The sequence below is a fragment of the Homarus americanus genome, unplaced genomic scaffold (assembly GCF_018991925.1).
Source record: "Homarus americanus isolate GMGI-L3 unplaced genomic scaffold, GMGI_Hamer_2.0 scaffold23617, whole genome shotgun sequence".
Classification (NCBI taxonomy): Eukaryota; Metazoa; Arthropoda; class Malacostraca; order Decapoda; family Nephropidae; genus Homarus; species Homarus americanus.
Genome location: NW_024720711.1, coordinates 5347832 through 5360470, shown reverse-complemented (window position 1 = coordinate 5360470; position 12639 = coordinate 5347832). Strand labels below are relative to the sequence as shown.

Below are 12639 nucleotides of genomic sequence, written 5' to 3'. Positions count from 1 at the left end.
TACATATACAGTAGTTTTTACTTTGTACACATGCATGTGTACTACTGCTAATGCTTGTACACACTGTGAGTACATCATAACCTTTTGAGTTCTGTATACTGTATACACGTTTTTTATGCATGTGTGTATACAGTATTATTAAATGCTCCAATTACAGTGATATCCCGTTAGCTGGAATAATTGGTGGAGAGCTCTTCCGGGGATGAGAGATTTCTGGGTAATGAGACAACTAACTACTTTTTCAGACAAGGTACAACAGGGCAGATTTCATTGAAACATTCAAAATCCTGAAAGGGACGGAAAACGTGAACTAGGGACATTTCTTTGTAATGCCTTCACCACCAACACAAAGGGACATAACTACAAGCTCACCAAGTTATCATGCAGAACGAATATAAGGTAACACTTCTTCACACAGAGGCTGGTAGACCTATGGAATGGCCTACCAGCCCAAGCTGTGGAATCAAGAGCAGTACTGGGTTTCAAAATATCCCTTAACAAAATTATCAAGAATAATGGAGGGGGATCACACACAGGCCACTGGCCTCCTTCCCTCACCATGGCCACCTCTAGTGGGTGGCCACTAGGTAAATAAGGTAAAAAATATATATACTGTATACATGGACGGTGGCTGTGGCTTTCTCAGAGTTCCCCTTGTACATAGCTAATGTACAGTATATGCATAAATGACTAGATTATTTTGTCAACAGTTTACTTCTACTTTTATCCTCTTTGCCACTGATCGGCTCATTAGCCGCTTGGGCAGTCGGTCATGTCTCTGTTACACTGTTGGTAAGTACTGAGCATGCATTGGTTTCTGAATGTATCTGTACCTGCTACAGTGTTAGTCAAGTCTGGTCTTGAAGGAGCTCACTCAGTGCCATCACAAGGTTCTCTGGTAGATTGCTCCAAGAACACAAAAATGGAAGCAAGGATGCACAGAACCCGACATAACTTTACGTAACCAACTTCCATTTTTGGGAATTTATCTGTATTAACACCCAGGTCACGCACAACAATACTAATGGCCCTACTACTTACCTTACTCATTTCTAAGCAACTTTCTTCTATAAACATCTGTTGGAAATTACTTGTCAAAATATTGATTTTTTTAAAGCATTTATTTTGGAAGGCGACTGAGAGCGACAGTTACCTCCTATCGCAGCTTCTGAAGACAATCAGGATCCTCAACCTCAGCCCGAGTTTTCATCACAGTAAACAATGGTTAATTCTCGATTAGGTTAGGTTAAGTTTGGGGATTCATAACTCAGAAATAAGTGATTTCCGACAGAAATGGATGTTAGAATCAAATGAATCGCACTAAAAACCTTAGGAAAAATAATATTTTAAGCTTCAAAGGGAGTTGGGTGTTAATCAGGAAATTTACCCATTTTTGTGCTCAGGATCATGATATTAGTCTACAAATTTTGGTTCAATTCCATTTTTTTTTCTGGTGCTATGTTGACCAAAAAATCTAGACGTTTGCTCGTGTGTGCTATATACAAGAAGCCCTCTGAGTACGGGGACCTCCGAAGACGCTACAGTGGCCTCAACCTCTACCTGTTGTTGTGCTGGGTAACACCATCAGTCATATATGACTTTACAGGCAGAAGCGACATACCGTGTGACAGATACGATGGGCCAGCATAATTAACCGCCAAGCACCATCCTACTTGTTAATTTGAGGAATAACTGAGAGTTCCTCTTTGTCAGTCCAGGCCACAGGGTTGGGCTTATTTCTTAGGTATACTGTACCGGACTAACTTCTTTACAGCTTTAAGTGGATTCAGAAATACGTAGCAGTGGTTCTTAATTACTGATTAACGAACAAAATTTTTTCTGTAACATTAATAACAAGAACAAAAAATGTAAATTAACCTTTGGTGAACCTCGTGCCTTGTGTTGTGATGTACGATAATGACTGTATGTGCACGGTAACTACATCGTACATTGTTTACCCATCGATACACTGTTATACATTTATTACCCTTGTAGAGTAAAGTACAAATGTTCACAATACAATATACAGTTTCCTCTTATTTTTAACTTCTCATTCCTGTAAACATGTATACATCACAATCAGTTTTGGTAGGACAGCGGTAATGTGTAATGGAGTCATGATCGACCACAGCAGAAGAGTAGCCAAGGGGATAAAGGAAAAATATTGTTCTTATATTAGTTGTAGGGTATTTCTTTTAAAGTGAAGTGATTGGACGAAATTTTCATAGTAAATTTGTAGTAGTTAAGTAATTTTGTATATGTAGTAATGGATTTAATGTATTTGAAAATAAATTCCTAGGAGTGACGGGGGGGGAGGGAGGGTGAGGGCCACAGACAGTACCACAACACAACAGTGAGTGACGGTCTTGGCCAGTGACGGACAGTAACCACCATCACTCCTCCCACACTGTCTACCACCTGTCTACCACTACTACCATGACACGGTTATGGAGTTGTGTGGTGGGCCCGAGGCTGTATAAGATATATGGACAGATCCCCCACCATGTTGAAGTGAGTGTGTGTGTCTGTCTCCTTCCTTGGTCCTGTTTTATTTGTATGGTTTCTTAAGTTTAATACTCAGTTGTGGTTTACCGGGTTTATGTAGTTGTGGTTTATGGATATGGGTAGTTGTATAATGTGTTGTAGTTGTGTTTCGTATTTAACTGAAGATGTGGGAAATAGAACAGGTTTTTGCCTAAAGGCTTAAACATATTTGAAGGCAGTCTAGTAGGTTTTTTTTTACGAGTTTTAGAAGTGGATGAGGTGAGTGTTGATCATGTTCTCTGGTAGTATGTTTCACAGTTACCAAGGACATCCATAAAATTGTGGAGGAATCAGTTTTTACCAAACAAACCTAATGAACCAAACCTACAACTCATATCTCAGGGTATGGTAAATATTTGGACCTTGACTGTTGCTAGTTTGGCTGACAATTTTGGTCTAATTTTGCTCAATATTTGATGCTTAATGCAATAGAGACTGGTTGAGACAGACACAATGCACACCTTTCCATACAAGCTGTCATTTACCTACATGGATAAATAGCATAAAATAATAATAAACTAACATTAAAAGTTAGGCATCCAGCAAATTAGGACAAGGAAATAATGTAAAACCACATGCAGAAGGCAATATATTCTCCCAGTTCCCCGTGAATAAGGTAAGTTTGTCACATAAAAACTCTTAACCTAACCAAATGTCCTCAAATATGGTAATTGGTGTGTATTTATATTTTCCAGAGTGAAGTGTATGTTCCTAATGCTCTGGAGAAGATAGGAAACAAGATCAAGCAAGGGGTAAGTATTTATGTAGCTAACTTTGTCACAGATTTTAGTGTAGGTTAAGGGGACGAGGTGGTTCTCCCATATTAGGGAATGTCCAAGGAAAATTGTCTTACCAACCTGTCTTATCCTGCTGGCTGCTTGATATTCTGTAACATATTGTATGTATTGTAATAGTGAAACAACTTATAACGGATTCCCTAGATGATGTTCCTTCTATTATTACATCCTAGCTTATTGTTGTTGCAGCTGAACATCTTGTACAACATTGGATTGTGTACCTCGCCATTGCTTGCGCTGTCGTTTGATCGATGGGCGCAGCACTTCACCTATGTGTCTGCAGCCAAGGTAAGGTGTTTGCTCCCTCAGGTGGTTAATGAGAGTGATAGTTTGTATAATGAAGGATACTTGTAAAAAGTGTTTTATATACTGTGAATTATGATTGCATAAACAATTATACAGTGAATGATAGCATGAAGAACTATACTGTACAATAATATATGGAAGCATTACTGTACACAACAAATGATGGACTCCACTTGAAGGTCACCATAGTAGTGTCTTGTATTACTAACTCCAATACTATATCAATTTGAAATGGCAGATTCTTAAAGGATTATAGTGATTATTAATATTATTGAGAAGGAATGTGTTTTGCTCTTTGTATGATGAAGATTACAGGATAGATGGATTTACATGTGTAGACACCATCTGTGGGTGAATACAGTACACACCATTCTTACTAGTACAGTACAGTATAATTATGATGTCTTGTGTGTTATATAAAACTCGAACATGATAGTTGATGTTTTATGTGTTCAATATAACTTACCTTTGATGGTAAGTTTTTAAGCACCTTAGTTGCAACAGTAATTTTTTTTTTTAATGTGACCATTTTATTCATAATTCAGATGGAACACAACATTTTCCTCCAAGTAATTCCTCTTCATTATAGAAAATCTTTAGTTGTGTTAGTTATCTCTGAATACCAGTTCTGATAAAGTAGGAAATTTTTTTTGAGCACCTTGTACTGAAGCAGCTTATGACTGACTGGCATGAAATGTGATGTTGGTTTTTCAGTGTGGAACAGGTCTGGGGTTGCTCCTGATTGTGGCTCTTGTGTTCCGAGGTATTGGTCGTCGCCTCAACCCCACTTACATGACCTTCCTCAACATCCTGACTAATGCTCAACAAAACAAACCCATAGAAAAACAGATGGTATGTGTTTGTTAATAGAATTTTATGTCCTGTACTGTACTGTGTAAAAATAAAGATAACAGTGGAATGTTGAAAGATGAATATTCAGAATATACATACTACAGTACAGTATAGATAGGTGGAAGGAATTGAAATGAAGAGCAGTTCAGTTGATTAAGTAATACTGAGTCGGAGTGAAAGTTATGAATGGAAAATAGATTTAAATATAAGTGGAGAGTGAGGGAGTGTTTGAGAGAGTTGTGTTAGAGGAGGAATCAAGACATTGGTTGAGACTGTAGCTATCAAAAGAGGTCTCACATGGAGGAAAACTTCAATAGTGTGCAGTCAGTGTCCCTGTAATAATTTTATAATGGTACCATATGTCCACTCTTGCGTACACACATCGCATGTGTATTAAACTTGTCGACCGCCACACACTCGTCCTTGTGTGGTTTTAGTAGCATTGGTTGGGATGTGATCACAGCTGTAATTGTTTATGGTGTATTTTGTAAAGCAATTGACTATTTTGTCATACCTTATATCACTATGAGTTAAAGGAGAAATGTAATTAAGGTATGTAATTGTATTGAATTGTAGATATTGATTGTTAATTTACCATTGTGCCTGGAGGTTGACTGTACAATATTTTAGTTACTCTGTTGACTAGAACATATTGTTCAAGATGTTTGTAATTCCAGGAACCTCTACGCAAGTATGAATTTGACTTCTCAGCGTGGCCCATTAACTTCGACTGGACTGAGGCAGACCCGTAAGTCTCTACGTAACTTTCAGTACAGAACTGTGTCTGAAATAACAGACTTAAGCTGGCTGGAAAAGATCTTATTATTTGTCTTTTAATGTACAGCTTCTCCTCATGTGACATCAACTTCAATTTATTTATACTGTATCCAGATGCTTTGATTAGGTGACTCATGTGTGAACAAGTCTTCAGATAAATACAGTAAGCTCAACACTTGCCCCAACACAAGAGAGGCCTAGTGGGATAACAGAGTGTCTTAGAAAACAACTTAAGTGCCATATCAGAGCACTTTCACCCTTCCAGCTTTTCCAACTGTCATGGAGATTAAAGGATCTACCAGGTAAGTCCCTTTCATGTGAGAGGATGTACTGTACCAGGTAAGTCCCTCTGACTGAAGGATCATACTCTGAGAAATACTGGCAAGACATTTGGGTGGTACTGTACCTGTGTATTTATGTTTTTACAAGTACTGTACATATATATATATATATATATATATATATATATATATATATATATATATATATATATATATATATATATATATATATATATATATATATATATATATATATATATATATATATATATATATATATATATATATATATATATATATATATATATATATATATATATATATATATGCCTCAATTTATAAAGTGGGAGTCTGGGAAAACATTCTTCACACAATAACTGTTTGTAACTCATCTAATACTGTACATTATGTGGCTGTATCCTCCACACCACATTAGATACAAATACAAGGTTATACAACAAGTGTTCTCAAACCCAGTATTATCCTTCAGGTATGAACGCAAACCTCGCGTGTACGTAGACGGAGGACTGGCTAGTCGTAAGGGCGGCATCATAAACCAGGTGGTGACGATGCCGCATCAGTTAATGGCTTGGATTCTCACCATCCTGATCGGGAAAAAGATGGTGTATCCAGGATCTATACGCTTAATGCAGGTGGTTGTCGGTGAGTTACCTACTTGTACATGCAATACTGCATTTTGTATACTACTTTATTATGAAGACACCATTATCATGACCTACATCTCCACTTGTTCATTTATTAAGCAGAGTTGTAGAGATATTGAAGTAGTGTTTGTGGATTGTTCTTATGCTTGTCACTCATTCTACATTGTTTGTGCTTATCTCTTCCCCACATAATCCCTTGATTCCACTGAGCACATGACGACGGAAACAATTATAAATAAGTATTGTTGTTAGATAATATTTACACTCCATTATACTAAACTGTCTTTGGCATATTTGTAATTATATGTGAAAAGATTTGAGAAGGTGTATGGAAAGGTACTGATATTATTATACCATTGAGTATGAGAACCTAACAGTCATTATTGTACTCAAGGGGTTAGTGTCTTTATGTTCCCTGATATTCATTACTTATTCTCGTTAGATCCTTTTCTAAACTTAACTAACAATTTGGCATTTCAGACCACCATCTTCAGCAAGGGAGAGAGAAATTGATACGGGAACAAGGTGGACTCCGCCACAAGGTCACCACCCGGGATGGAAACAGCATTGACACGATGTTGGTGGACAGACAAAAAAAGTTAGTATATTACATAGAGACAATGTTGTGTATCTAAGAGTATTTGAGGAATTAAATGTCTCAGACTGTAGATAGAGAGACTGAACACTGAAGGGGGTGGGGAAGGGGGGTATTTATGATTGCTGGGAATGGCTGTAATAGGGGTGATGTAGTAAGTAATGTGGGTATGGGCACAGTAAGATATTAGAAGGCAGTGTAGGGGGTAATGTTGTTGTGTCATAAGTACATAATATGAAAGTGTAAATAAATAGAACAGTAACGGATGGAAAGTCACCTGCCCTCAGTGAATTAGGACATAATCACAAGGGAGTTGTACTATATGTCACTTATTTGATCCACTTTACCATGTCCATATTAGTCAGAGGGCACTGATCCTCCCTCCTGTGCTGACAATATTACGTTGAAATTTCTTTTTGTAATTGTTAATCATGATTGGAGAAATTTGTAATAAACTTGATTAATTATTTTACATATTTGATGTAAAAAATTTAACAGAAAACAGTATCCAAATGGGAAGACCCTGGTGGTGTGCTGTGAGGGGAATGCTGGTTTCTACGAAGTTGGGCTAATGTCTACACCCCTGGAGGCGGGCTTCTCAGTCCTAGGATGGAACCACCCAGGCTTTGCTGCCAGTACAGTGAGTAGCTACACTGCCTCTTAATTTTATCAACCAACTCTATGAATGTAGATCCTGATTGACTGACTGACTGACTGACTCATTCACTCACTGGGACTACAATGGGTGAAGAACTTCATTGGCAGAAATGTGAGAGGTGAAGTAATGAAGTTCTACGGTATAATTGACAGGGTTACTGGGACAGCACTTTTTACTCTTAATTTAAGCATTATATAGGATTGCTGTAATACAGTACTTTTACATTAACTGAAGTACATTTTTATTACTTTTACATTAACTGAAGTACATTTTTATCTAATTACTTGTAGTACTTCAACTTAAGTAATGAAAATGAAGTACTTTTTACACCTCCAATTATATTCCCAGGGATCCCCATATCCAAGTCAAGAACAGAATGCTGTCGATGCAGTAATACAATTTGCCATCCACGGCTTGGGCTTTAGAGAAGAGGACATCATCATTTATGGCTGGAGCATTGGTGGATACAGCAGCACTTGGGCAGCCATGAACTATCCTCAGGTTAGGTTATGTTTGGTTGAGATTGTTCTGAAACTGTATGAAGTTAAAAATATCAGAGTAACTTTCTTAAGTCTCAGATTTGTTGATGGTTCTTGAAGATAATTCATTCTAGTTTTGTAGGGATTTTGCACGTGTGTTGCTTTATATATGCTGGGTGTTCTTTCTGTCACCTGTTTAGATTCTTCAAAAACAAAAGTCCACAGTTTTCTCTTTAACATAGACTTGTTTTGAGTAAATTATCACATCTCTTCCTGTAAGCATTAGCAAATAGACTTTTCTGTTAGGATTATTATTGAATACTTTTGTGATATTTACCAATTATTGTAACAACCCCAGATACGTGGACTGGTCCTTGATGCTACATTTGACGACATCCTCCCATTGGCTCTGCCTCGGATGCCTGCATGCATGGGCAGCATTGTGACCACAGCCATACGCAACTACTTAAACCTCAACCCAGGGGACCAGCTCTGTCTCTACTCTGGTCCTGTTACCATTATCCGGCGCACCAGGGATGAGATAATCACTACTGAGTGAGTTTTGTTTTATTTTTTAGTGCTGTACAGTGATCTCTCCCAGTGCTACAGTACACTAATTCATGCAAGCCCTCTCCCGTATATATTACTCGCATATATTTACGAATAGGTTAAATCTATTTGTCTTTCCAGTGAGACTCAGCTAAGTTGCAATCGTAGCAATGACTTGCTAATGAAACTGGTGCGTACTAGATACCCGGAGCTGCTGTGCATTCAGTCCACTGAGGTTCTCTCCCAATGGTTGTCTGAAGAAACCACACATCAGGGTAAGTAGAGAAGAATTGTTAGGAACACTACTATACTTCCATGAAGGGATATACAAGTGGCAGGTGTATATACAGCACTGTATATGTGTTGTTATGGCCACTACTGATAAATCTCTTCTCAGCAGCACCTCAACTCCTTTGGCCCATCAAGTAGACTTACTCTGAAATAACATCTTCGGTTAATATATAACCTTTTTCGGCTGCGACCCTAAATTTCCCAACAATACGGTGTCATGACCCTTAGGCATATAATATACAGTATTATATAGCTTGAATGTTAAGCAAAAATTTGTTTGACTATGATAAGTACTATATTTTTTAAATTGTCTGAAGGCCACTTGCGACCCTACTGAGGACACCCCGCGACCCTCATTTGGATCGCAACCTGAGGTTGGGAACCGCTGAATTGTAGACGGTCCCAGCTACCTCCAGTTGACAGTCGAGGATGACATTTAATATAACTCCATTCTGTGAAACTACACCCAAGGAAACCATTCACTAGATTGTATAGCTTGATCGTGATATTTTATTTACAGTAAAATAAGAACACAGCATCGTCCTCTGACCCACATAATTTAGTAACTTTCAACCTTATTCCTATAATGCTGCTCTTCCCCCGTTCGCAAAAGTATTACCGTAGCTACTTAATATTCACTCCTAAATCCTAATGGGTAAAACAATTAAAAATATAACAGGAGCAATGGATGGAACAAGATTAAATTGACTTTCCTGATCTCACATCTGCTTTGATACTGTACCCTGGAGGAAGACAGGAGACAAAACCAAAACAAATACATCACAGATATAAGATTGTCTTAATTGGCACTTACAGTTGATTTTTTTTCCTTAATGTGACTAGTTGTAAAGGTACAGTATTATCAAACTTATTATTTTGATTCAGGGGCCATCATGGATAAGTGGGGGGTGGACAATGACCTGTGCTCAACACTGCTGGCTACCTACATCACAGAACATGGGGAGTCTTACCCATTCACTATTGGTGAAGATATGACCGATGATGACAAGACCAAATTACTCCTGTATCTTGTAAGTACAGTGCTTCCTTTTTATTGTAGGCCCTTTAGTTGAATACAACTTCTTGACCTTTCATGTAAACTGTTTTATACACCCACATTGTGTGTGCGCGTGCATGCGTACGTGCTTGAATTGTTTAAAGCTGTGACCTCTAGTAATGCTATTATGTGTGATCTCAGAGTGAGCAGCCTCTTCATAACATATTCCTTTTATCATTTTGAAACTAGACCATATCACATTTCCTCAAATGCTCTTTGTAACTTCACTTTTTCAGCCCAGGCCAGGCATCAATTTCATTGAACTCTTCTAAACAAACTTGTTTGCATTATATTTTTCAGAATCTTAAGTATGGTCACACTGATTTATTGTCTGAGAATTCATGAATAATCACACAAACACATCATAGGCAATCTTGGGCAAATTACATTATGTATTTCCACAAAGAAATTTTGTAAACATGGAGACCTGACACTTGAGGATCCTTTCAGTATCTTCGGGGTATTCAGGTTTTCATGTTTATTTTTGTCACAGGCCAGCAAACACCTGATGGACTTCAACAGTGGTCACAACAACACTCTGGACTCCAGTTATTTCCGTAAACCGTGGATGCCTCTCACCGATTCCTCTTACGTGCAGGTTTGTGTTATGTCCTTACATTAGGCTTAAGTAGACTTTTCAAAATGGAAGTAAATGACTTTGGTTTATTACCCTTGGGGACAGTTTTAGCCAAAGGGGCATTATTGTTGCCCTTGCTGAATAATAAATGTAAATTTTGTCAGTGTTCATATGATAAATTAAGTTTTCATGCACTAATGAACATGAGGAACTAAAAGTGTGAGGCACATATAGAAGGATCCAGTAGTGCAGAAGGCGAGATTGGATGTAATTAAATTTAAGAAAGATAAAGCACCAGGTGTGGAGGATTCAACTCATAAAGGATATAAGGAAGGGTTAGAATGGATGATAAGAGTCTACAGTATAGGTTTATAATACTAAGGGATGGGAATGGTAATAATGTGAAAATCATAGAGGATTGAGTTTGTCAAGTGAACGTGCACCTTGAAGACCACCATTTTGAGAATTGTAGCTCATAGAGAATGTGTCCATGTACTGTATAGGGGAAAAGCAGTGTGGGTTCAGAAGAGGGAGAGGATGTGTGGATCACATATTATATGTTTTCCACTTACAGGTCTCTTTTTTCTGTGTTATAGGATAAGGTGGCTGACACATAAGTCTACACACACATTCTTCTCACATCCACTGTTATTCAATCATTCTTAATGCTGGTGTACCTGTCATTTCGTTGTGTTTAGTTTTACAATCTTGATTTCAGGTTGACTGAAGGAGCTCTTGCAGTAGTAGCCACTGATACATCGTCCGAGGTAATCAGTACTGCATCCCCATCACATGACCTGAGTCCTGTATGGCCACTTATGACACTGGGACCTTCATGATGGTTTAGAAATTTATTACCATTTCAAGGGAACTTCTCTTGGAATTCTGTTAACATCACATTCTTTGGAGATTTTAGGTAGGAACAGTAACATTAAGACAGAAGCTCTATAAAATGCCCTCTTTTATTTGACACTTCCTTGGGTGAAGACTAAGGTTTTTTCCTTTTCTTTACCTAAGCCATTGTAGAATGGAAATGCCACATTAGAAAGAGAAACATTTTATCAACTATGCAGTACTAATACTGTAGTTTATAAACAGTAAAGCCTCGAATAATGACGATAATGTCCAATATTGCATTAAAATAGGGCAATGATAATGAGATGCATTCCCTAGTCTGATCTTTTCATATCTTTTGTGTGGCTTTCCCCCAAAACAATAAAATTAATTAAAAATGCAAACGATTCTTTAAATAATGTTTAAGAATGCACCTTATACAATATAAATCAATAATAATAATGTCACACAAGAGGAGATGGGATGCCATTGTTGTTGTCAGTGTTTACACCCATGATGTTAGTTATCCATCTGAAACTGAAGAAAATAAGACCCTGGTTGTTTCTGTATGTTTTAATTAATGTTATTTAATATACAGTAGAAGTAACCACTGATGGTAAAGAAAAGAAGTGAGACTGATAGCAGAAGGCCAACGTGTACGTGTGCACTCATGAAAATATAGCTTCATTTTTCTTATTAAGAATATGTACAAAAGATTCATTATTGTTTATTACTGAATATCTATTTAATTGAATTGATGTTTATGGATGCGAAATGAACAATACGTAGAATATTAAAACACACAAGAGGAGACGAGGCGGTATTGTTTTTGTTAGTGTTTACACCCATGACGATGGTTTTACATATGAAACTGAAGAAAATAAGACCCTGGTTGTAGCTGTAGTAAAATTAATGTAAAAAAAGACTATTTATGTTTAATTAATGTTATTTAATGAAAAAGAAATGGAACAATAGTAGCTAACCACTGATAGTAAAGAAAATAAGCAAGACAGATTGCGCAATGCCAATGTATGCAAGTGTGTACACGTAAAAACATATCATTTCTCTTCATAGGAATATGAAAGCAACACTTATTACTGTTCATATATGCTTTAAATAATACTAATTCTACTCACCAATGGTGGTAAAGTCTAAAAGATGAGGACAGCCAATGATGATGTGTGAGTTTTTAATCAGATGACGAAGTTCCTAAGTCATCAGGTTCAACTTTGGCTGAAGCTTTCCATAAAGATGCCACAGCTGTTGCTGAACCTGAAGCTATTACTGAACTTGTAGTTGTTGCTGAAGGTGCTGCTGATGCTGAATTTGATGGTGTAGCTGAACCTAAAGTTGATGGTGAAGCTGAAGTTGATGGTT

The 12639-nt window shown here is 37.4% G+C and overlaps 1 protein-coding gene across 1 annotated transcript; it reads left to right on the top strand.

The window, feature by feature from the left end:
- The first annotated feature begins 2307 nt into the window (after positions 1-2307).
- LOC121860772 (phosphatidylserine lipase ABHD16A-like) lies at positions 2308-11666 on the top strand. Its single transcript, XM_042358137.1, has 14 exons — positions 2308-2511; positions 3240-3296; positions 3531-3629; positions 4362-4499; positions 5177-5247; positions 6048-6220; positions 6703-6820; positions 7316-7457; positions 7824-7976; positions 8313-8509; positions 8645-8778; positions 9680-9825; positions 10345-10449; positions 11147-11666. Exons 1-14 carry the CDS (start codon positions 2437-2439, stop codon positions 11153-11155), a joined length of 1617 nt encoding a protein of 538 aa, XP_042214071.1. The 5' UTR covers positions 2308-2436; the 3' UTR covers positions 11156-11666.
- Positions 11667-12639: the final 973 nt, after the last annotated feature.

Bases quoted from the DNA above. Each gene is read 5' to 3' on its own strand.
- LOC121860772 (XM_042358137.1), top strand. From the start codon at position 2,437: ATGACACGGTTATGGAGTTGTGTGGTGGGCCCGAGGCTGTATAAGATA. The intron at 8,510-8,644 runs GTGAGTTTTGTT...TTGTCTTTCCAG, and splicing joins GATGAGATAATCACTACTGA to TGAGACTCAGCTAAGTTGCA. The intron at 8,779-9,679 runs GTAAGTAGAGAA...ATTTTGATTCAG, and splicing joins TGAAGAAACCACACATCAGG to GGGCCATCATGGATAAGTGG.